We start from the raw sequence: 24,293 nt of genomic DNA, 5'->3' as shown, positions 1-24,293 counted from the left end.
GAAACTGACAGCATGCTGGTGAAGAATCCTTTATGAGGCCTTACATACAGATGCTGCACCCCCCAATGCAGTTTCAAATTGTATGCAGGTGATCTGCTACAATTTTTTGCATATTAATTAATTTTAACAGGGGACTATAATTTTCTATGTATCCAATATGATTCTTATAAGAATTTATTATGGTGGAAGGCACTTGGAAGTGTCTTGAGAAGTTTCCAATCAAAGTTGCAAGGCTCATTGCTATTATTGTGGGATTGTGGTGAATGCTCTTTTCAGAGTCCTCTCTGCATTATATTAAAAGAAAATATCTCATCTTTGCTCTTCTCAAGCAGAACCAATTTTATAACATGAGTCACCAGTGGATTGCAATTTCTAACCTACCAGTCAAACACTATGCTGATAATGCTGCTTATTACATCGCCATGGTGCCAATTACGAACATTTGACATGTTCTCTTTTTAGAATTCATTCATTACAAGCATCCTCAGTTCGTTCTCTAAAATCTATCTTCTGAATTGACTGATTCTGTTGATTTTCACAAATCAACTCCTTTGGATCTTTCTCTTTGATGGGCATTGTGTTTAAGATATCAGTTCCAACTGAAGCCATTCAGGTCAAATTTTTTACAACTTGAAGCACCTTCACTGCCTTCATGGATTTTCAGTTCTAGGTCTGTTGTAAGACATGGCAGTTCAAACCCGTCTGTTTGCTTTCGACTCTCCTGTTTGACTGCTGCTCTCTTGCTGCTTGTGTGTTCAAGAAACATGTCTTCATCATCTCTGTCCTTCTTTCGTGCCTCAGGAACAGTTCCACTGTCCCTAATTTCTCTTTGAGGCTTAACACTGGCTTGTATAATGTTTAGGTCCCTCTGGATTGGGAAAGATGCCCTTTGTGAATCTCTTAAAATTGATGAAGTAAAAGTCGTCTGCTTACTCAAATCACCATGCCATGCATTTTGTGTCTGTTCAAGCCTGGTGTGCTCTCCGAATTGTTTCACGTATAAAGGAAAATCTTGATGAGAGACTCTTAATCCCATAATGGCAGCATGTGTATCTTGCTCCTTTTGTGATCCCTCAGACGATGTCAAGCAACTATCTACTGAACAATCAGCAAGTTGAGCTGGGTTTAGTTGAAACATATGCAGGCGAGGATTTTCTTCCAGACCTGGAAATGGGTCGCTGAAGCATTCACCTGAGACTTTAGAGACCAGTTCGGAGAGTTGGAATTTGGCAACTTCTAGCCCTGCGGAGCCCAAGTTCTGCTTCCCAAGAGTCTCTTGGGCCTTCTCTAGCACTGACTGCAAATACTTTCCCTGTGCCTCTATTTGGAGTTGTAAGTGTCTTTGCACCTTTACAGTATATTTCATAACATTATATCAGCATAATCTAACAAAATTTGAGGAATTTAAACTGAAAACAAAGATTTAAAGTGCTTTGTAATTCATTGCTTTGCTCTTGTTCTTGTTTCTACTATATCAAGAGGATCATGGTAGTGCTGAATTTTCCATTTTTTACAGTATTTGCTGCTGTACGTTTCTAGTGCAACTGAAAGAAGTTTGGAACTCAAATACTACAATTTTTTGAGTTATCTCTGTTCTAAGCAATTCAATTTATGTTCATACATTTTATATTGATGCACCGTTGAAATCATCTGTATGAGTGCATTCAAGTTTTTCACAAAAAACTGTAATTGGACTTGACATTCATGCTTTATCGATAAAGGATATCTGATTGTGAAATTTGAAGGCTCATGATAGTTGATCTATATGGATGTTGAAACATTTCAGATGATTGGTATTTTCTTTCTTAGAATTTCTTCTTTCTGAATAAAAACTTTTAAGATACTACAATTTTAAATCAAAAAGGCAAAAGAGAAAGCTAAAAAAGATTGTATGATATCATTGACTTCACAACATACCTCAAGTTGTTCATGTAATTGTCTTTGTACTTCAATTTGCATTTGGAGTGCTTCATTAATCTGCATGGTTCTGAAACTAATGTACCATTAGTCAGAGGTCAGTACAGCTTTAAATAACTAAAGTGCATTTGCTGTTTTCTTACTTATTTGTCGGGGCTGCGATGTTCATTGATGATCCATTGCCCTCTGATGTTTTCTCTGCTGCTAGTGTACATCCAATAACTGCAGGTAAAACAAACTGTTTTTACCACATTATCTAGTTTGAGATTTTAAATATAGACTCTACGAGCTGGCCTTACCATTCTTGGTACTTCCAGTATTTGTTTGAGCCAGGAGGTTTTTACCAAGCCTGTATTTCTAACAGCCCGATAATAGCAAATTAGTTCTAAATGCAGTGGCAACAGCCAGAGAGAGAGAGAGAGAGTGGGAAAGGGGGTGGGGGGAAGGGAATTGAGAAGTGAATTAGGACCTGAAGATGACTTTTTAGGTGGTACAAAGTTAATCCTGGAATGCCCATGAGTCTCATGATTGTTTTTGGAGTAGCCTCTGCAAGCTTATGACCTTACATTAAACATGCACATTCTGCACATAACAGACATATATGTAACTTTGTATACTCACTGTCTGCTCCACCAAGTTGATTCACCGCCTCCACAAATCTCTCATGGAGCTCAGGGTTCCATTTAAGTCTAGGCTTGGCATCAGTTGAAAGAACCAGTCCTGGCTCTCCTGCAGTATTTCCTCTTTGCAGAAACAATTGCCTTTCTGAAGGAAATGTCGTCCTAGGAGAAAGGAGGTTATTGTGGCCTTGATGAGGTTGATGCTGAAACATCTGATTCAAAAACAAAAAATTATAAACAAATTAAATTAGAAGAGAACATCACAAACCAGACAGAAAAAAAATCTTCTTATCAAGTTTTCATATTTTTTTTCTCTCTAACCTTTTTGCCCTCACCTTGCTTTCACGTCTAACAAACTGGTTTGCTTCTATACTATCAATGCAATATTTCCTGAAAGCTGAGACATGCACGGTATGTATGCTGCTCTTGCTAAGGAACTTGAGTTGCTTCAACTCCTCAAGTGATGAGGAATGACTCCAAACCGCTCCTTATGAGGCAAGTGGAAAGGGAATTTGGAGTTGTTTGAACCAAAGACTCAGCCATAGATCTAAACTTCACAGCTTCAAAAATGATTGTCTATGCTGCTTTAAGTAGCTGAGGACTTTGTCTTGGAACTTTTGTTGTTGATTCTCACAGGCTAGAGCTTCCATTTGTATTATGCATTAGCAACTTTTGTGGGACAGCGTTAGCTTGTCACACATCCAAAGGAATAATTCCACAAATATGTATCTTTTAATACAAAAGTCACTGTAAGAAAAAGCAGGAACCTTATACTCAAGTAGAATTTTCTTACCCAAAGTTAACACTTCTAATATCTTGATAACTAGCAATTCTTTTTTTTCTGTTCCTGATTTAGTTGTAGTAGCTTAATCAGGCAGTCCCTTACACATTGAAGCCTCATCTGAAGGGACATCTTAAGTGGTTGGTTTACGATATTTTGGTTCTCATGGAAGTCTAGAACTATACAATATCTTGCAATTGGTATAGATACATAGTTCATAAAGTTGATTGAGGAATTTTTATCAGTTACAGTAGGAGAGAACTTCTATTAATTTGGTAGGAGAAGGTTGAAAATTCTGTTTGACCAGTTGCATCCAGAAGCAGAACTAGATGCCTCTGTTCTACAAAGAACAGAAAACCCTACATGATGCTCCATGTACCATTTGAAAGCAAGGAATGGAACATAGAATAAGGATTCAATTCCCTTTTTTCTCCTCCACTAAGTTTGGTACTTATTCAGTTATCCAGAAAGAAAAGGAAGATAGGAATCTGGAAGCTATTCATCGGTCGACAGTCATCACACTGAAGCAATTGTTGGTCTAAGACCTTAGGGAAAGAGAACAGAACATATAGGAAATTTGGGTATTTAATTTCATTTCACACAAAATCTTCATTAACACCTGGGTCACTTGATTTCCCTCCACCACTTGATATTTCTCTGTCAGCTTGTAGTATGATGTAAGCCTTGCATCCGCGCACATATGTTCATGTTAATTTGTATGTGTATGTGATTTGCACCTATTGCAAATATTAATGCAAATACAGGCATAAATACTCATGTTCTATGCCTACAGAACCTGTTCCTTGGATCAACGAAGAGTAAGGATCAAGATCAAGACCACAAAGCAAGGTCTTTTATCATGAGTAGTAGTTCACTTCCAATCTTTCTTTAGCACCTTAGGTATTCCTTCTCTAGGCTACAAACTCCAAAGCATTGAACTATCCTATAAATGCTGCTTTTGTGGGAATTAATCATCAACTTGTATTGACAAATATTTTCTAGGTTTATGCATGGCAACTGATGTCTAACAAGAAACTGGTTGCCATTAAAGATCTGGTCAGCTCATGCCTCGAGATGGATATGGAGTTTTTTCTTTAGTGTACCATGTTGGAGATTAGTTCATGCTATCACAATAAGTTTATGGAGTATTTGGTTTTGTTTTGAGGCTATGACCAATATGGCTTTAACATTCTTTCACTCTATAACTAGATATTCTAAAACATATTTTTCCCAGAAAATCTGATAATGTTACCATGCTTCTTCTGTTTGTAATTTATTGTGGTGATAGAGATTTCCTGCAGCTTATAGACAGACTTAATTAATAAGATAGGAATCTTAAATACAGTGATATTCTTCTCCATTTGTTCAACTAAGATATAAAGATCCTTGTCACATCCAGAATTTTTTTAGCTATCGAACGATATTATTCCATTAGCATGAGGATTAGATTGGGCACAAAATATGGTCTACCATCATTAGATTGCGACTTTATGATTGTGGGAGAATATATTGTTTGCAGTACATTTGTTCATTTGATCGGTACATCAACATGTTCAAATGTTCTTCATTCTGCATAGCACATTGTGGAACCACCTTCCAAATCATAAGAATAAAAAAACTTGAGTGGTAAATAAGCAATAATACAACTGACTCTTCATATGTGGATATTGACAGGAAATATGTTCTCTGGACTACTGGTACATCATCTGTTGGCCAATATTTGATTGGATTGCTTAAAATCATAGTTCAAATCATCGGAGTTGACTCACAACTTGACCAAGTTAACTTGTACAGCTTTTAGTGTCAAGTCTGGCCTCACTCCACTGATTGAAACTGAGAGTAAACTAGATACAAACTTAATCTGACTATATGAGTTCTTGAAACTTGACCCATGATATTGAACTCGGGCGAGTTACAAGGACTAAAATCACACCACTATTCTTTAAGAGTGAGCCAAACATGATAGAAGGCTAAAATATCGATTAGTCAAATGGTTTCAGCAAGATCTTGCTTATGCAAGATATTGTATGCAGAATTTGTTCTTCTAGTTTGATCACTTCAACTGATCATAAAAGAATGAGTTGATGATAGATCGTCTTGGACAAACCTAGACTAGGTAAAGTGAAGCAGACTGAGAAAGAGAGTCAACATATATTAATTTGGTTGATCTGTGAATGTGGCTTTGCATGACAATCTCTTATTATTCCTCAGTTTTCTTGGTGCGATTATATTGTTCTTGTTTCAATTTCATAAGGTACAAGGATGCTCAAGACTTACTTATTACAGCTCCTGCACCAACTTCTATTTTCTCACAGGAGGAACTGCTGTGGCCAAAAGTTTCCTGCAATCAGCCTCTGGTAAATTAGTTTACCTGATCTTGAGAGATGCATGTTGTTATTGTAACTTGTTTAACAGTGTTACTAAGGAAAATGGTAATCCATGATTTTGTAGCATCCAACAAATCTATTAAGTGGGTTCATGAACAGATAATGATGTGCCTTTGATTCAATGATCAATTATACCTTTGGGATCAGCTTTTTCCCATAATGGCTGTAGTAAATATTCTTTTCTTCCACCTCAGACCAGAGCTTGCACAGGTATTGCTCCCAGTCCCCATTCTCTATCACCCATGTTCTGGTTCCATTGTGCTTGAAGAATATTAAATACTTTAGAACTTTAATCTGCTTAATTTATTTTAGGCCTCCAGTCAAGTTGTGGCACCTGGCTAACTAAGGAGCAATAAGAACAATGTTCTTGGAAGTGGATTCCTTTGTTCCTACACAATGCATCTCCTTTGCTCATGACTCATCACTTTCTTTCATTCCTCCACTAATTGTGTCTTCCACTATGTGATTAACATATTCCTGGAATATGAACTTTATTAGAATGAGATATGCCTTTTGTTAGGTTATGGGTTCAAAAAGGTGTACCATTTCAGACAAATCACTTACAAGAATTCAGACTGGAATGGTGAAGAACTGAGTGAGGGAATTGTGTGGGAAAGAGAGTCCCCCATATGACTTCAAAAATTCCTTTTCCCTTGATTCCTAACAACATATGCCATGAGTGCATCACAAGTTACATGACATCCATCAATTTACTTTTGGAAGAAACATGTTTTATTCATGATGAAGTGTCCCCCCTCTGGAAGAAAGGTGAAATAATCTGCCATTGATGTGCAATTAAATTCATAGCTACTTCATTTGAATGATGCTTTGGCAGTCATGCAGTTAAGTGTTTAAGACACTCCAATATAAATATAAATATATAAATATGAAATTATAATTAAAGATCCTATGTTGTTGTGTGTATGTATATGTGTTTGTATAGCTATATATGTAAAATTAAGATAAAAATATATTAATAATTATTTTTTATTTTCAGTGTCCAAAAGTTCACAAATCAGAAAAAAATAGAAATTCTCTCACCCATTCTCTACTCAGTAGCCTACCTGATCCGTCCTTGGGCAAATGGAATGGGACCCGCAGCGGGTCTGCTTCTTCCCAAATCACGATGCAGGTAGCTATGGGAGTAGGGTCGTACAAGTATCTTTTCTCGGACCTCTCGATCAGCCTATATATATATATATATATATATATATATATATATATATATATATAATTTATATTTATATTTATATGGAGAGAGAGAGAGAAGTCACAACCCGCAACATCTTGATGTTTTCGCCGCTCGCCGTCGGCTTCCTACGTGCTCGTCGTCTCTGCATTCCCCGATCGATTCCTTCGCTTTCTGTTCTTCCGCGTCCCTCCTCTTCTCCTTCTCGATTGTAGGGCTTCGATCGTTGGGAGCTCTGGAGGCGCGAAGATGAAGATCGATTGCACATTGGGCCCGTTCCTGAGGGAGGGGAAGACCTCGAGACCCTGGACGACTTGCGAACGTCTATGGAGAACGCCGGCATCCTCTTCGCTGTCATGCTCGACAACAAGGTCTCTCCTTTTTCAGTTTTCCTCCCCCTCCTCCTCTTATTCCCGCTGTGGCGTCCTTGCCGGTTCTCCTTTCCCTTTTATTGGAATTCTGTTTCCTCGTCGTGTAGTTGACAGTACTGGTTGCTCCTGGTGCCTTTTACTGTTGTTCAGAAATCTTAAGTGCATGAGATGGGATTGAGGTAAAGAACTCATCTTTTATGCATAATCAGTGTATGATATTGGGTTTCAACTGGGAATTTGGCCTTTTAGATGTTTATTTGATGTCGATGCTGAGTTTGTCATTTCTTTCCTTTCTTTTTCTTTATGCTATTGAGGCTGATGTTTATGATTTGGCAATGTCAAAACTCTTAATGAACCATAGAGAAAACTCTGGAGGCACTTTGGAAAACTGACATGGTTTTGATAAATTCAGCTTGATGGTTTTACAGGGCATTCATGCATTTTGATGACTTGTATGCATCTATTTAACTTATGTGATTCATCTCTTAAAGGAGACTTTTCCCCTGTTTTCGCTGTATATGGTTTGGCATGAGACAACATTTGATCAAACATCGATGTTAAGATATCAGAATGTTCTTCTAAAAATGACATAAACTGCAATGGAAGTAATCGACTATATACTTGGTTTGCATTTCTCTCTACGAAAATTTGGCATCCTATCTTCCAGTTGACCTAAAAGACCTCAGACTTCATTTGTTTTGGATGTCAAGGAAGAGTATCATTTATCTCAGTGGTCTGGTCTATGGATGTTAACAGAACTGAATGACATTTTGAAGTAGTCAAAAGGTTCCATATTTCATGTCATGAGACTGACTAGCCTTGGTTGTTGATGTCATAGATTAGGAGGTCTTAGAGATCCGCAATTCTAAACTTTGTAAGAGGTAAACTAGCATACAATAAGTGGGAATTGATTGTTGAATCAAGATATATTTTTTTTTAACACTACACTTGATGAACTTAGGTTTTACATAGATTCTGTTTGAAGTATAGAACCAGCAGTATCCCAACAATATGGGACTGACTACATGATGTTTTTTCTGTCCTTGAACTTAGGATACTACCCCTAAGAATTTGGTTAAGAGAGTGATTTAAGGTGAAGTCAGGATTTGATTCTGAGTCAACAGCTTTGCCATGATTTCCATGCATCTCCAAGACTCAGAAGAACTAAAGAAAGAACATAACTAGGCAGTAGCACTAACCAAATAAAACAAAGAACTTGATATTCTATAGTGTTCCTTATAGTCTGGCATCATTTCGACGAATGTAGTATATTTTTCTTAAGAAGCTTGAGCAAGAAACAGGGCAGTGGCTTGCCACTTGAGACCTTCTGCCTGATGCATACACCATATGACGCTGGTTTCTCATGATTTTAAATAAGGAGAGAAGAAACAGGACAGTGGCTTGCCACTTGCAAAGTGTGGTATGGTAAGAGATCATGGACAAAGAGGAAGAAGAAGATTTGGAAGAGCCAGTGCCTTAACAGGAGGAGTTCCATGCAGTTTGACCATTTGTTAGCCTTTGTTCCTGGAGGGCATGGTTGACATTCCTTGCATGTCTTCTTCTACTTTGTTCTTTTATTGTTTCACTGGTTCCATTAAAAATTACAGACCACTTCATATTGTATAAAACACCTATTTTTGAAGCACAAATATCAAAGTTCTTGGCTGCAGAAATCAAAAGTACAGTTTTATGAAAGTCGAATTTATAAAGAAATGGTGAAAATTAGTGGTGCAGTCTATCATTCTGGACGTCAACAACCAAGGCTAGTCAGTCTCTTGAAACTCTCCTCATCAAATTCTTTCTTCTTCTTTTTTTTTTTGTATCTTGTTCCGTTCTATTGCATCTTGGGGTGTAAATTACAGGTGTTCTCATTGTTGTGGATGTAATTTTCATCATCAAGGAAACTACTTACTGAATGACATTTTGAAGTAGTCAAAAGGTTCCATATTTCATGTCATGATGTCCTAACAGCTTTGTGAACATTAGATTAATCTTTATCATTCTGGTTAACTGTATATAGAAAATTATGCAGATAAAATATCTTGGACTGTCTTTTTAGGCTCTGGGTAAAGTATGATGCCAAATGGAAAGAAAGAACAGGGATGTGAACCATTATTATATGGGTAAGTCCAAGAGAAAGGAATGGAAGAAATTTTGCTAGTGCAAATGTGAATTTTATTGCTGTGGTTTCTAATAAAGATTTATCTTCATTCTTGAAAAGCTGCAGGAGATTAGAGAAGAGATCCAAGGTGCAGTCTTTTTCTCTCTCTGTGGAGCTGAATCAGGTGATGCTGAGAGGGTGTGGTTTAAAGTCCACTGCAAGATGTGATCAGTTGGAAACACAATCTTCACGGAAGAGGAAAGAAGTAAAATTGATCAACCCCTTCAAGTCAGCATGTAATCAAATCTTCAATTTAGACATGATTTTTTAATTTTTAGTAAAATTTGAAAAATAATTATTCAATGTTCCAAGCAGGATAATATCATTTTTGTTAGTAAATTAAATAAAAATAAAGATTAAATAAATATAAAATATATAAAAATTATCTCACTTCTTCCTATTTAAGGGGAGGATTATTCCTCTTCGTTCCTCGCCAAACAAGTTACTTTGTCTTTTTTTTAAAATAAAAATTTTTCTTTGATTTATTTAAATATTTAAAATTTTATTATTCGATTAAAATATTATTATAATTGTTCATGTTATATGAAGTTTCTAAATTTTTTTTCCCTTTAAAAGTTTAGAATTTTATTTTGGGATTAAAACATGATTATTCATATCATATACAATTTCTAAAATTTTTATCTTGTCGATACATAACATTTGATTTCTCTTAGATTTATACAATATTTGATATTTTCTCCTTATGCAAATTTATCTATTATCATTTATTATGTTTTATTGACTCAATATTAATGAATAAATATTTTGATTATAATTTCATATTATCATATTTTGAAATTAAAAATATTGATTAAAATTTAGGTTGAACTCAATCATTAAACCAGGCTCAACCGGTAGGCTAGGTAGTAGCCCACAAACTAAACCGATAGGCTAGGTAGTCACAACTTGTTTGCCAACTTAAGCCCAACGTACATAGTCATGTACGGTGCATACGATCAATTCATGGGCTATGAGCTAACTCAACTTAATATAGTGTATACATAATCATGTTCAGCTAGCTCAACTTAGCCCAATGTTATGCAATCTAGCACATTGCCCATCTTTTTCTTTATTTTGGTCTAAATATTAATTGAATCAAATCAGGTTTGATCTTGAAGATAATTTTGAATTGGTTTATTTAAATTTGTTTAGCCTAAATTGAACCCAATATTATCTAAATTATATGTGTAAGGTGGTTTCCGATTGATTAAATGAGGATTAGTGATTAATTCAATTGGGTTCTAGTTAAATTAAGTTCAATTGGATATATTAAGATATGGTTCAACTCAATTGAAGGATACTTGATGTTATTTGATATTAATAATATTTAAAAAAATAAATTAAGATGCTTCAATGTATTATTTTATCCTGATATAAATATGACTAATATGAGATGATTTTGTTTTCCTACCAAGAGCAAATAAGACGATTCTCTTCTGGGATTAGTGAGCCATTAGACATGACGACTAAATAATTCCTCTATTCGTTGTTCGGAAAAATATATCCCAACTTTAGTAGGTAAGAGATACCGGTCCATGAGTATGATATGAATTTGTCTTCATCAAGTTGAGTGCTTCTTCCAATATTTAATATTTGAGTGACTTTGGTACATATATTTATTTTATAATTGACTTATAAGAATTATTACTTAATATTATTAACAAATTTTATTTTATTTTTAATTTTTAGCCGGGGTAGATTCAATGGAATGTTATTTTTGAACACATAGTACTCTAATTTTTAATAAAATCCATGACTACTTTTGATTTATATTTGATAAATAAATAAATTATAATAAATATTTATATCATATATATATTAATAATATGATATCTATTTATTTGACTCTTTATGTAAAAAGATATTATAATTCTATGAAGAAAAAAAAAAATCCTAACATGGCATTCATTTCTTGCAGTGGTCTTCGACAGGACCACCAAACTCGATGGTGCCATGGAAAAGATTTCTTTAGAGAGAGACAGAGAGAGAGTAGAATAAAAGAATCAGGACAAAAAGACAACCATTAGCTGTTCATACAGGTACGTGTGGTTTTAGGCAGAGAGCCTCAATCACACGGTTGGAGACAAAAACGAGTGTACGAGAGAATGACCTCTTGCAAATATATTGATTTGGTCAAAAGAGGCTGCTGCACTGCATCTGATGGAATGTTCAACGCTCTTCTGGAACTCAGCTATCCGAAGATGAAGATGAAGATGAAGATGAAGCTTCAGCTTACAATACGCAATCCACACTCCTCGGCTTCCAAGCCTGCAATTAATTGTGAAGTTTATGATGTCAAGCACAGAAATATGCTTCAGAAATGAGACATTAGTTGAAACAAACCTATTCACTGGTGCTGAATGATTCCTTCACCAAACTTGTTGACAAGAAGGAAAGTGCTTCAAAGCATTTGCAGACAACGAAGTGTTGCACTGCACCATGAATGAAGTCCAAGTTCTCATGACCTGAACCAACGTTGACAGATCATTAGGTCCAGGAAAGCAGAAAAGGACTTACAACTGCAACACCAATAATTGGGACACCCACAGATAAGGAGGAAGTGGTGAAACTGCCATTATTGTTGGACTACTACAGGAAGCTGGTGGAGACAACAAGTTTGCCACCCACACCAATATTTTCCTTCGAGGAACTACTCTTTTTGTCTTGATGAAGGTTTGCATGGAGATCTTTTTCCCCACTTATCTCAACATGGCTAAAGATCCTCAGTGGTGCCTGTACAAGCAAATTACCAACAAAAAATGTCATCTTGTGCTTCTTGTTGAGGGATTTTGTGACAGGATTTATCTCCAATCTCTTGATCATATAAGCATGCAATCTCACGATCATCATTCAGCAGTCGAGTATGAAGAACATAGTAACATGGTTCAGACTCAGAGCATCACCAATCTGATAACTTCACTGATTCAAGCAGGTCCAGATTTAACCAAGTCCAAGAGTTACATCTTACCCTCTCCCCTTCTGATACAGCCAAGGGGACTTATAAACTCACCATGGACCACAGCAGAGACCCCAATCAAGTCAAGTCATTGCTGAACACCCAAAGGGCATCTTCTTCCCTACACTCCCATAGGATAGAGACATCCCAATTAATGTTCTCCTTGAAGCATAATAATCTCATCAATAGCCATTTTTAAGTTCATCAGCCTTGTGTAACCTATGTTTTGGACTCCTAGACTGGAGAACCATAAGAACTGCCTTGGATGTTAGTGGAGGTTCCTCATCAACATCACCAGAATGTGCCTCTTTAAGACTACTAGCCATCTGTACAATGTTCCTGGCAATATATCAGAATTTGATGAGGCCATGTGAAATGCTGTGGATTCAGTCATTACTCTTTGTGGCTCTCAGATGCAAGCATGTGAAGAGTCACAAGTGGAGAAGTGGAATGAGATGGACAGCACTCACAAAAGGTGTGTCAGGTACCTGTGACCAAGAAACAGCAACCCCAAGATGATGGTTGACAAGACTTGGTAGGTTTAGCATTTGATCTCTCCCTATCTTATCCTTGCAAAACTTCAGGTAATATAACACTGGTTGGCAAGAAGTTGAACCATATCATGAACATTGCTGAACATCATGGAAAAAGAAATTTTCTAAGCATGGAGGATGGAGATCACTGCATCAACACACAAGAAGCTGCCAAGTTTTAGAAGCCAAATGGGAATTTGCTGATGTTACTTACATAAGCAACAATCTTGAACAAAGAAACCATAAAGGTTGATAAGTGAATGAAGAACTAACAAAGGCAAAGCCATAGATTATCGCGTTTGACTCTTTCATTGCATTATTTTGACCTCAATGAAACCAAAGTTCATTCACTGTCTGTAGTAAAAAGTATCCAAATCCTCAAAGCAACTATGTAGAAATCCAAAGCTAAGATACAAACTAATTAAGAGGCAGATATCTGAACAAAGCAAAACATAAAGTCTAAACAGCAGATTTCTATTAAACAGATTAGCTCAAAACATCCATCCATCAGCAACCACAACCTACACAAACCCCACACTTCATACTTCCAAGTCCTAACCAAATCTCATGGAATGCTTCGCTGGAGCATCTCACAAGAACTCCTAGGGAGCACAATCTACATACTAATATTTGTCCTGGACATGATATAAGAAAAGGAAGATTGCAACTAACTAGATACAGGGAGGTCAACTTAATTTAAAGATCTCTTACACCACTGCTGAGATGATCTCATCATCTTGACACATGATTCCAGACCCTATCTGTTCCTCAGTAGAACCAATTGAACCTGTCTTGCTTCTGTGAATCCTCTATCCTCTCATGCATAGCATCGGTGTAATCCATTCCAGGCATGTCAAAGCCAGACCCTATCCTGAAGTCCCCACTCACTTCAATAGGCTGGTCGGTAAGCTCTTGCTCAAATGGCACCATGCTTTCCTGCCCGTACTGTGATTGCTCGACTAAGCTGCCAACTTCTTCAAAGAGGTCACCAACTTCTTCCAACATGGTCGCACCTCCCAAGTTCATGTTCTTGCTACCATCAATGTTGTTGTCATAGAAGTTCATTAACTCATCGATTGATTTTTGACCATCAGATGGAATATCCAAGTCGGATATATTAACTGGATTAAGACTTGACCCAATTGAAGAAGGATTTGGCTGGCAATTCATTGGCAAAGGGAAAACCAAAGGCTTGTTCTCAGTCACCTGGAAGCTGTTGTTGGTCATCCCAATACCTGGAGGATGAGTAGTCTGATACTTACAGAAGTATTGGTGACTGTTCCTGGCATTCCTATCCAGAAATCCATGGCGGACATTGTTGTGTGGGCACACCACATTATCGCAGGTATAGACCCGCTGGTTCATCACCAGTTCAGCCTCCGCAGCAGTTCTCTTTTGAACGAACTCCACATCTATCTCTTCCTTCATTGGAAAAGATCTAACTAACTTGCCATTCCCTGCACTAGCAACTAACTTGAAAGCATCACTGTCCGCGGCCAGCTTATAATCCACATCCTCACTTTTGCCTTCGTCGACACCAACACCTTCAACGTCATACTCACTGCTGTTGCTGTTGAAGGAGAAGGCTCCAGTGACACCACTCCCAGAGGACGGGGGTGGGCATGCATCTGGATGCAGCTTCGTATACATGTCCTCTTCCTGCTTAACAACAGCAAGCCACGTTGCGCTCTCCTTGGCAGTCATCTTATCTTGGAGGCATTTGGACTGCCTAACAAGTCTGCGGATCTTCTCGATGTCAGGAGACATATGCTTGATCACAGCTGTTAAGACACTGACCTTCCAAGCCTTCTTTAGATCGTGCGGCTTCTTGTACGGAGGCTGACCTTGATCATTTGGAATGCCCAATTGAGGCCACCACTCCTCGCTCCCGGTAGGCCACCAAGGCGGTGGGATTCCTTTCTCTAGGGGAAATCGCCGCTGTGGTGGATCACAGTGCTGCATAAGAGCAGACAGGAGGGAACCCAATGTCGTGTCCTGAAGCTCCTGCAATGAATGAGGACTTGCAGTTCCAGAGTTAATCTCACTGCCAGAACCAGGGACGGCGTTATCAGCCTGGTACTTGGCTATAGCAGCAGGTCCATTCCTATCAAACCTGACCTTTTCTTTCCACCAACCCCGGAGATTATCGGAAGCACCACTGACGGGCTTGCCCTTCTCTGGAATAATACCATAAACAAAGCCTTGAGCATTGCAGACCTCCATCATTTTCAACATGTACTTGAGAATTCCGTCCTGTGCCCGAGACATCTTCTTCCGACGGGCCTGTTCTAGGGATTGACATTGCTTAAACGCATCGCCCTGCTCCCTGCTTTTGCTCTGTTGATGCTCCTTTAAGCGCTTCAGTCGCATCCGGTCCCTCCACATTCGTTGCTCGAGTTCTTCTATGTCAATATCATCATCACTGTCTTCATCACCAGCCTCAGCAAATTTTTCTGGCGGAAGATCAACCAGATCTCCCTCTCCCATCATGCATTCACCCATCGAAGGCTGATAGAAGCCACAATAATTGATATTCTTCTCATCACCGGAGGGGAAAATTTGCATGTAATTAGGGTCACCAGGATACATCATGTCTTCAACCAATAGACTCCCCATTTCCCTGAACCAATTCAGCGAACTTGAGCATTAGAAAACATGTGATGCTGCACCTGAAATGTTTGGAATTTCTTCAAGAATATCACTATTCTAAAACATAAACACATGCTAGCACCAATCTGGTATTTGCTAGAATATCCTTTATGACTTGAGAAAAGGTGCATGACAAGAAGTATCAATGAAATGATGATGAACCTTACGGAAACAGACATTCTATATACATTATTATATGAAAGATGCATGCATTGAATCTAATGTAAGAAACCAATCAAAACATACTCCACAAGTAACATAAACGAGTTCAACAGCAAAAATATATGTTTAGCAAACAGGAGCATATTTGATGCATTAAATAGAGCAGCAACAAATGAGGCCTTCAATATGACCACATATATACACATATACTTGCATATGTATACATGAAGAACAACAATGGCCTTGCTTTGAGTCATTAATCACAGGATATGTTAACGAAACTCATGTGTCAACATCGATAAACACATACATCAAAAAGAAGAAACTAATGGCTGCTTCCCATTTAAGTTGGAAGAAATCACATCATATTTGTCTAACACAGCCTCTCTGCTTGCAAGGGTAAAGGATATGTTCATCAACCATTCCTGAACCACAGGCGGGCGGGAACCTCATGCATGAATAGATCGATACTACCACGATTAGAGTTTCAGCCAAATGAAATCAAAGGATACCTTTCTCATTTCTTTCGGAATAATGATGCTAAACAGTTCATGTTCATGTTCTTGTTCTGCACCTACACCTCTTCTTACTTAACAGTTCATGTTCTGCACCTACACCTCTTACATGATCGACAAACACTAAACTGAACCAAATTGAGATGGTAAACATGCAACAAAACAGGCGACCGCATCAGATCCAACATGAACAGAAAGAGAAGAGGTGTAAAGAAAGTAGATCGGACTGTACTTCCTTCCTATCACACTAAAAGAGAACGGACTGTACAAGGAAAGAAGCAGATTTGCCAAAGGGGGAAGCACCAATTAGATTTTAGTGGTCTGATAAACCAATTTCACACGCACAAAAAGAAATCATTTCAGCGGACAAACAACAACCAAATTAGTCACCTGGAACATTCAAATTCCCGGTCAGCTCTTTGATAAGATTCTGACAAGATCAAAACGGAGGGATGGAGGTTTTCGATCGAGGATGAACGACAAATCATGCAACTGAGAGACAGACCATGAAAAATAATTTAGGAACAACAGGGCGAGGGATTCGGACACCAATCCGTCTTCCTCGCTTAAACCGATGTTGTCTAGCCTAATCAAAACGGAGACTTGACGGGGTTGCAACGTGTGTTGATGCTGAATCCAAATCCGAAGCAAAGAAACGCGCTTTTTTCACTGGAAATGGAAGATAAAGAACCAAACCGCGAAAAATCTATCTTTTTTTCTTACAGGCAAGAATAGAAACTAGAAAACAAGGAAAAGCTCGCTAATTTTTAGGAGATAGACGGCGATAAATCAAAGATGGCCTGAATCTAAGATCGTAGAACGAACAAAGACTTGAATTGAAGAGGGGAAAGCAGAGGCGAATGGCTAATCAAAGCGCCTTTCTTTGTCATTAGAGCCGACAAAACCGACGCTCCGAAACCCCAACCGCCGATCCACCGAAGAGCTCCAAACAAGTCGGAAAAGCAGCAAGAAGCAACTGAAACCGAGGGCACGGAGAAGCACCGACACCGAGTAGAGAAAAGCCGCAGAGATCCACCAGAACAGATACAGAGTGCCAAGCAGAAACAAGAAAAGACGACAACTTTAGGGAAGATGAAGAAGAAGCAGAGGAAAAATCGCACCTTTTTATCCCCTGTCAACTTCAACCGGCTTGGTTCCCACGCTCGTGCCGCCTCTCCTCGGCTCTGAGACGACGGAGGTGGTGATCCCTCAGAAGCCTTCAGCTTTCATAGAGACCAGGAACATGGAACAAAGACAGGACGCGAGAAAAGAGACAGTAAACGAGTAAAGGGTCCGTAACAAAATGATGAGGGATGGCTACGACATGAGAGAGGTACAGAGAGAGAGACTGAGGTGGACTCCTCTGGCCCTCGCTCCGTGCTCCCGCGAACTCTTTGATTGCTTCTCGGCCTTTTCCAGGGGCATGTGACCTGATAAAAGAGCAGAGCACACAATTCCTCCTTTACCCACACACCAACTTCAAAATTCACTAATCGAAAAACCTAATTCATTCCTTATTCATTACTTACAAATCCTCAAATCCTGCATGCAAATGACTCAATGAGTTGCATCCGCTCGAGACGGACCGGATCGCTGATCATATGTATATCGTCGAGAAGGATAGGAATCCCGTCTTGCTTCGATCGAGCAAAGCAGCCGAGAACGCGTACGCGTCGGTTCTGCGCGTGCGCATCGGCTCCGGGCGTCCCTCAGCCGTCCATCACGCTCGCGCCGGGCTCACACTTGTCGTCACCTGCGGAAGGCGGGAGGGCCGGTAATCCTGCACGTGGCTTCCTTCCCACAGTGGACGACGGATGACGTCAGCGCACGGACAGGCTTATCCGTTTCGTCGGGCCTTTTTGCGTAGCAAATATACCCATTTGTCGACTACCCGCTACCGTACCCGCCTTGCGATTGGTGAACAAAGTTAAATCGGTCACAGACCGAGCTTAATGGCTTCTTCGATTGGTGCACGTATATTACGCGTGACAGTGGTAGCTTGTGAAGTGTTTATTGCCAGCCAATTCTCCTTGGTGATTCCAACTGGATTTGTCGTTGATTCAAATAGATGGCATTATTAACTGTGGTTAGGCAGAGGATGTGGCTTAACTGTTTGTGTTTGAGACACTTAGGCAGTATATTTATGATTGAGTATAACTTGGTTCAAAAATCGAATGTAATATTTTCATAAAATCTATTCAAATTTTTACTAGTGTAATATAATTTTAAGATGATTAGTATTTTTTAAATGATTAATGAAATTTGACATATCGTAGAATCGTAAGATCGAACTTAATTAATTTACTTTTATAATTTAACTAAAATATAATTATAACAAAGATTGTAAGATCGATTATGCAATGGTAATTTGATATTCAAAATTAACAATAGTATATAATTATTCATGATTTTATGACATATTCATTGAAAACTTCACCGAATGATTCGGGGATGCAGTGAAAAATTTGCTGATGCACCTAAGGCTTTAATGATGCTCCCAAAGCTTCAACAATGTAGCAACAATATTTTACTCAATAGTTTCGTGACACAACCACATAGCCTTGCATATTATGAATGTAGTGAACGATTCACTAATGCAGTCAGGGTTTTATCGACGTTGCCAAGGCTTTAGTGATATCGTGGTGATGTCTTTCTCCAGCAATATAGCAACATAATGATAACACCCACGAACACATCAACAACATGAAGGAGAATAAAAAGGAATAAGATGAGGTTGAACAGAAAAGAGAGGTGAAGGATGGGAAGAAGGCTAGGGTAAGAGGAGAAGGAGATAACAAAAATGAGGAGGTAAAGCCAAAGGCAAAGAATGAAGAAAAGGTAAAGAAGAATAAGAAGGCAACCGAGGAGAGGCAGCAAAGATGAAGGATGAGGGAGGCAGACAAGAAGGAGGTGGTGAAGAAAGAGAAGGAAAAAAAATAATAGGTTAGTGGTGTTATTACATGGCTTTATTCAATTAGATAAGATATATTATAGATTTGATTATATTGTAAGTATGATTATCGATCAATATATGATTCTTTAGGAGATTTTCTTAATTGAAATTATTTTTGAATGATAGGAATAGAGAAGAAAATGAATCTAATTCTCCTTCTAGGTTGGTATTATTATAGTTTTCGAATTCGTTAACGATTGAGTCTAGTATCTAAACAAATAATTTTTTTAAATAATATCAAAAAGTATATAGTTTTAATCTTAATAAATTAATATTTAATTTTAATTTTAATATTTAATTTTTTTTTATATAATAATATAATTATAGATTTTATACTTGCGATTGATATCATAATCTTGAAATCAAATATCCAATGAAAATATATTAGACCTTTTTTTTTCATCCTTCTTATCGAAGGACGACATCACGAGGGGGGAGAGAGTCGGCATCGACAGAGAGCATATGCTGTCGAGGGAAAAATAATAAAATTAATAATACCAAGATGATAAATAATAAAATATTATTTTTTTTTAAAAAAAATTAATAATAAAGGGTTGCCAAACGACAATTCGCCCTTTTAACACAACGTGAGAAGGGAATCCTTCTAGAAGCCTACCAAGTGATGACCTGGCCAGCACGAGCGACGAAGATGAAAGCCCGAAACTGCCCTCCATTGTCCTTTCCTTTTACCTGTTATCGCATGGTTATCCGCATTGCTCGTGTATGACCACCTTGTCGCCAATCCGCTCTCCTCTCTCTCTCTCTCTCTCTCTCTCTCTCTCTCACTCACACACACACATACACACCTGGTTATATAGGTCCTCATCATGTATAGGCCTTTTTGCCCTACCACTTTCCGAGAACATTAACCCCAGCATGATTTCTCTCTCTTCTTCCATTTATAGGCCTTCCTTGTATACGGCACGAACGACCCGACTCCGGGTCTCGGCCGTGCGGACAGCCACCATGTACGAGACGCTGTCGGTGGCAGAGACGGCGGGGGCGGAGGAGATCAAGGCGGCGTACCGGAGGCAGGCGAGGCGGTGGCACCCGGACGCGTGCCGCTCCTCGGGGGACGAGCGCCGCTACGCGGAGCGGTTCATGCGGGCGCGCGAGGCCTACGAGGTGCTCTCCGACCCCGCCCACCGCCGCCACTACGACCTCGCCCTCTCGGCCGACCGCTGGACCGCCGCAGCGTTCCGCGCGGACGAAGCGGGGGGCCGAGCCCGGGCGCGGCGCGGCGGGGGCTTGAGCGACTGGGAGGCCCAGCTGGAGGGGCTGAGGCGGAGGTCGGCTGTGGCTGCGGCGGCGGCGGATGCGGACGTCGGTGTGGAGGAGACGTGGGCCGGTCGGGTGCGGAGGGCCCGCACCGGGCCGGTCCGTCCATCGGGTTTATGATCAAGATGAACGTCTGGGATCGAGTGATCAGAAGCATCAGCGTGATGTATCCTTTGATTTGTGATCAACATGAAGGGCCGGGATGGAGCGATTAGAATCGTCAGCGGATGTACATAGGGAGCCTCCGAGCGGAAGCTTTGGGTGATCCAAATAGGTGGATAAGGTTTCAAAGAATGTATGTACAAAAATAATTAAGAAAAAAAATCCTCATCTTTGAATGTATGATTCGTAGTTGTTGGTCAAAATCAAACTATAAATACATATTTCTAACCCATTTCCTAAGTGATTCTTGATAGGATAGCTAGAGAACTTGTTGGATATGGACGAACTGTCCAACGCCTTTGGTTCATCAATTGAGATGTTACGGGATGTATATCCAAGCATCACATCACTATGACCATTAGTTCATCTCAGTCCAAAATCATTTCTGCATATGGAAATGATGTGACAAGTTTATTGAACTCTGAGGGATAGAAGCATGTTGAAGATGTGGTATATGTCGCATCGATCTAAACGTTGACAAGTGTTTTGTCTTGTTGATGGGTCGAAAAGAATATTAAGATAACCATGATGTTAACGCTACGTCAAACTTATACCCACTAACGTACCTTGATTGAGACGAGTCGGCTTCGCATTAACTGCGGAAAAGCCACAGCGAAGAGCCACGTGCCGGGAGAGTGCTTTGTCACGTGACCGGCACCGACTCTTCCCACTCACCACGACCGAAAAGTGCCTTCGTATCGAGGAACGAACGACTCACGGATCCCGCGTGGACCGCCTGCTCACGCTGCCCACTCTTGGGTGTGCACAACAACGAGAATATTGTGGGGACCGCCACTGCGTTTTGTGTCAGCCGCAACGTGCGGCGCGTGCGACGGGAGGAGAGTTTGTTTCGTGTCTCGGCCGAGACAGGGAAGGTTTCCCTGAACCCGGAATCGTTTCCTGCGTTCAAAAGAGTCGCACTCAGGAGCTGAATCGAGAAGAAGCCAAGCTGAGCACCTCACTCTCCGCTCCGCCACCGATGGCTGCCTCTTGCCACTACCTTCTCTCCTCCCCATTCACCTCCGGCCTCCCCCTCAAAACCAACCGCACCACCACCACCAAAACACGACCGCCTCCCTTTCCCAAGGCCCCGATCATCATCGCATCCTCCGCCCGCCCCCTCAGGGCGGCCGTCATTGGAGGCGGCCCCGCCGGCGCCTCGGCCGCCGAGGCCCTCGCGCTCGGAGGCATCGAGACCTACCTCATCGAGCGGGCCCCCTCGGGATCTAAGCCCTGCGGCGGCGCCATCCCCCTCTGCATGCTGTCCGAGTTCGACCTACCGTCCTCCCTCGTTGACCGCCGCGTCACCCGCATGCGCGTCCTCTCCCCCTCCAACCGCGCCGCCGACTTCGGCCGCTCCCTCCTCCCCCACGAGCACATCCCCATGCTCCGCCGCGAGGTCCTCGACGCTTTCCTCCGCCGCCGCGCCGCCGACGCCGGCGCCCGCCTCCTCCCCGGCCTCTTCACCTCCATCCGCCTCCCCTTATCCGACTCCGATCCCTACCTCGTCCACTACACCGCCTCCCCCTCCACCCCCGGCTCCCTCGCCGGCACCCCCTCCGCCCTCGCCGTCGATGTCGTCATCGGCGCCGACGGAGCCAACAGCCGCGTCGCCCGCTCCATCTCCGCCGGCGATTACACCACCGCTATCGCTTTCCAGGAGCGGATCCGCCTCCCCCCGGCCGGCATGTCCCGCTACGAGGACCTCGCCGAGATGTACGTCGGCGCCGACGTCTCCCCAGATTTCTACGCCTGGGTCTTCCCCAAATGCGACCACGTGGCCGTCGGCACCGGCACCTCCGCCGCCAAGCCCGACATCAAGCGGCTTCAGGCCGCGATCCGGGCCCGGGCCGGGCCCAAGATAGCCGGCGGGGAGGTGATCCGGGTGGAGGCGCACCCGATCCCGGAGCACCCGAGGCCGCGACGGGTGGTGGGGCGGGCGGCGCTAGTGGGCGACGCAGCCGGGTACGTCACCCGGTGCTCCGGCGAGGGGATTTACTTCGCCGCCAAGTCTGGGCGGATGTGCGGGGAGGCCATCGTGAGGGCGTGGAAAGAGCGGGGGGTGGTGACCGAAGCCGACCTCAAGACAGCGTACCTGAGGAAATGGGACGAGGAGTACAGGGGCATGTTCCGGTTCCTGGACCTGCTGCAGCAGGTGTTCTACGGGAGCAACGCCGGTCGCGAGGCGCTGGTGGAACTGTGCGCAGATGAGTACGTGCAGAGGATGACGTTCGAGAGCTACCTGTACAAGAGGATGGCGAGGGGGGACTGGAGGAAAGATTTGGGCTTGGCTTGGAGGACAATTGGGAGCCTGGTGAGGGCAGGGGTTATGGGGTGGGAGGTGGACAGGCTTAGAGGAATTGGAGCCGACTCTTCTTAGGAAGCTTGTGTCACTCTGGATCGAGCGTGCTGTGAAGCAGACCTGAGGAAGGGAAGCATGGTTTTTTCTCAGAAGTATAAGTCTCTCTACTAGCTATAGCAATGCAAATTAATGAGAGGAATGTTGCTGGAGAAATCATTAGGCAGTGCAGAGATGGTGATGATTCTGCTGGGTGAAGTAGAAAAGCTTATGAAACATAATCTAGCTTCATAATAAACTGTTCTACATACCCATTTATATCTCATGAGCAGTAGTGTACCAAAAGATGTTCACCCTAAATAGACTTCCCTTAGCTTCTTTTTCGATCATTATCAATTGATGCAAACATTTTGTGTTGACAAGTAGCCTAGCATTTTGCTCTTTGTTTGTGTTGCACATGCAATCTGGTTCTGTTTTGCAGTCTGCTAAGTAATTATGCACAGGTGATCTTAAGGGAGATGGGCTGATGGGAGACTGGTGAGTTCATTTACCTCTTTATCGAGAATCGAGTAGTTTGAATATACATGCAACAAAAGTGTTCCAATCTACTGCTAAACTGGTTGTTGTTGTAAACACTACATCTGCTGGTTTACTGTAGTACAAAGATTATTCATGTAGAGGCCACAGCAATAGTTTTTACAGAATTCGGTCTCATGGTATCCGGCAGTTCTGCAGCTCAAGGTGTTTCTATTTGTTGTATCCAATTTGCTTTATGTGTTTCTTTTGAATGATATATTAACCCTTGTTGCATGTTTTAAGCAGTCATATGGTGGACTTTGTGATTATAGTGAAGGTGCACTGATCTAGTTAATTTCGATGTTAGCTGATGTACACATTCAAGAATGATTCATGCTGCAAATTGGGCCATTTTCATTCCTTGTAATGAATGCACTGATTCTCTTCTTCTCCACCAAAAGAATAAATAATTGTCACCAATTTCAGAATGCAATTTAGTAAAGTAAGCATTTCATTAATTGTGGTTCAATCCTTTACCTATATTCTCACTAATGTTATTGGTTAGTCATAAACACCATTGCCAATATAGATCCAATGCATCCTTATTCATTCCCCAGTACCATAGCCTAATCCTGCTCTGTTTCTGTGGCTACTCTCAATACATCACCCTTTGGATCTTTTTGATATGTGGTGATGATATGAAATGAGTAGGAAATTTTTAGATAATCTTGTAGGGCACAGCTCAAGGTAGGTCACATGACCGTTGGTTAATCCTGCTTGCGGTGAGTTAGAGATCTAAACTGCTAGCCCTTCTCATTGCATAGAAGTCCGTTCGTATATGATA

General features: G+C 41.0%; 4 protein-coding genes and 2 long non-coding RNA genes across 17 annotated transcripts; 3 read left to right on the top strand and 3 right to left on the bottom strand.

Moving 5' to 3' along the window:
- Window positions 1-312: 312 nt before the first annotated feature.
- Window positions 313-3,137, bottom strand: LOC103989646 (myb-related protein 2). Of its 8 annotated transcripts, none has more exons than XM_009408563.3 (8): window positions 2,859-3,137; window positions 2,539-2,749; window positions 2,387-2,463; window positions 2,217-2,274; window positions 2,061-2,139; window positions 1,918-1,987; window positions 1,192-1,348; window positions 313-1,098 (listed from the first exon to the last, which is right to left on the bottom strand). In XM_009408563.3, exons 2-8 carry the CDS (start codon window positions 2,747-2,749, stop codon window positions 590-592), a joined length of 1,161 nt encoding a protein of 386 aa, XP_009406838.2. In that variant the 5' UTR covers window positions 2,859-3,137; the 3' UTR covers window positions 313-589. The 8 variants fall into 8 exon arrangements, with proteins under 8 accessions (XP_009406838.2, XP_009406836.2, XP_009406837.2 ...); XM_009408561.3 differs by having other exon boundaries at window positions 1,918-1,993; window positions 2,873-3,137; XM_009408562.3 differs by having other exon boundaries at window positions 2,873-3,137.
- Window positions 3,138-6,973: 3,836 nt separating this feature from the next.
- LOC103989645 (uncharacterized) lies at window positions 6,974-11,784 on the top strand. 5 transcript variants are annotated; one of them, XR_010497429.1, is made up of 4 exons: window positions 6,974-7,444; window positions 9,298-9,388; window positions 9,487-9,662; window positions 11,345-11,784. It is a non-coding gene; the product is annotated as an uncharacterized LOC103989645 (long non-coding RNA). The 5 variants fall into 5 exon arrangements; XR_001978636.2 differs by lacking the exon at window positions 11,345-11,784 and having other exon boundaries at window positions 9,325-9,388; window positions 9,493-9,729; XR_001978634.2 differs by lacking the exon at window positions 11,345-11,784 and having other exon boundaries at window positions 9,325-9,388; window positions 9,487-9,729.
- On the bottom strand, window positions 11,422-12,474 carry LOC135640655 (uncharacterized). Its single transcript, XR_010497431.1, has 2 exons — window positions 11,770-12,474; window positions 11,422-11,694 (listed from the first exon to the last, which is right to left on the bottom strand). It is a non-coding gene; the product is annotated as an uncharacterized LOC135640655 (long non-coding RNA).
- An 894-nt stretch (window positions 12,475-13,368) lies between these two features.
- On the bottom strand, window positions 13,369-17,900 carry EIL1 (protein ETHYLENE-INSENSITIVE 3-like 1a). Its single transcript, XM_009408555.3, has 3 exons — window positions 17,771-17,900; window positions 17,363-17,671; window positions 13,369-15,535 (listed from the first exon to the last, which is right to left on the bottom strand). Exon 3 carries the CDS (start codon window positions 15,529-15,531, stop codon window positions 13,684-13,686), a length of 1,848 nt encoding a protein of 615 aa, XP_009406830.2. The 5' UTR covers window positions 15,532-15,535; window positions 17,363-17,671; window positions 17,771-17,900; the 3' UTR covers window positions 13,369-13,683.
- A 2,079-nt stretch (window positions 17,901-19,979) lies between these two features.
- LOC135640963 (chaperone protein dnaJ 20, chloroplastic-like) lies at window positions 19,980-20,814 on the top strand. The gene has a single exon (XM_065155861.1). The coding sequence runs from the start codon at window positions 20,071-20,073 to the stop codon at window positions 20,590-20,592; it is 522 nt and encodes a 173-aa protein (XP_065011933.1). The 5' UTR covers window positions 19,980-20,070; the 3' UTR covers window positions 20,593-20,814.
- Window positions 20,815-21,520: 706 nt separating this feature from the next.
- Window positions 21,521-23,355, top strand: LOC103989643 (uncharacterized). The gene has a single exon (XM_009408554.3). The coding sequence runs from the start codon at window positions 21,614-21,616 to the stop codon at window positions 23,012-23,014; it is 1,401 nt and encodes a 466-aa protein (XP_009406829.2). The 5' UTR covers window positions 21,521-21,613; the 3' UTR covers window positions 23,015-23,355.
- Window positions 23,356-24,293: the final 938 nt, after the last annotated feature.

This window comes from Musa acuminata, chromosome BXJ3-6 (assembly GCF_036884655.1).
Source record: "Musa acuminata AAA Group cultivar baxijiao chromosome BXJ3-6, Cavendish_Baxijiao_AAA, whole genome shotgun sequence".
NCBI classification, from domain to species: domain Eukaryota; kingdom Viridiplantae; phylum Streptophyta; class Magnoliopsida; order Zingiberales; family Musaceae; genus Musa; species Musa acuminata.
Note: the sequence above shows the minus strand (reverse complement) of the source record. Positions and strands in the feature narration are given on the sequence as shown.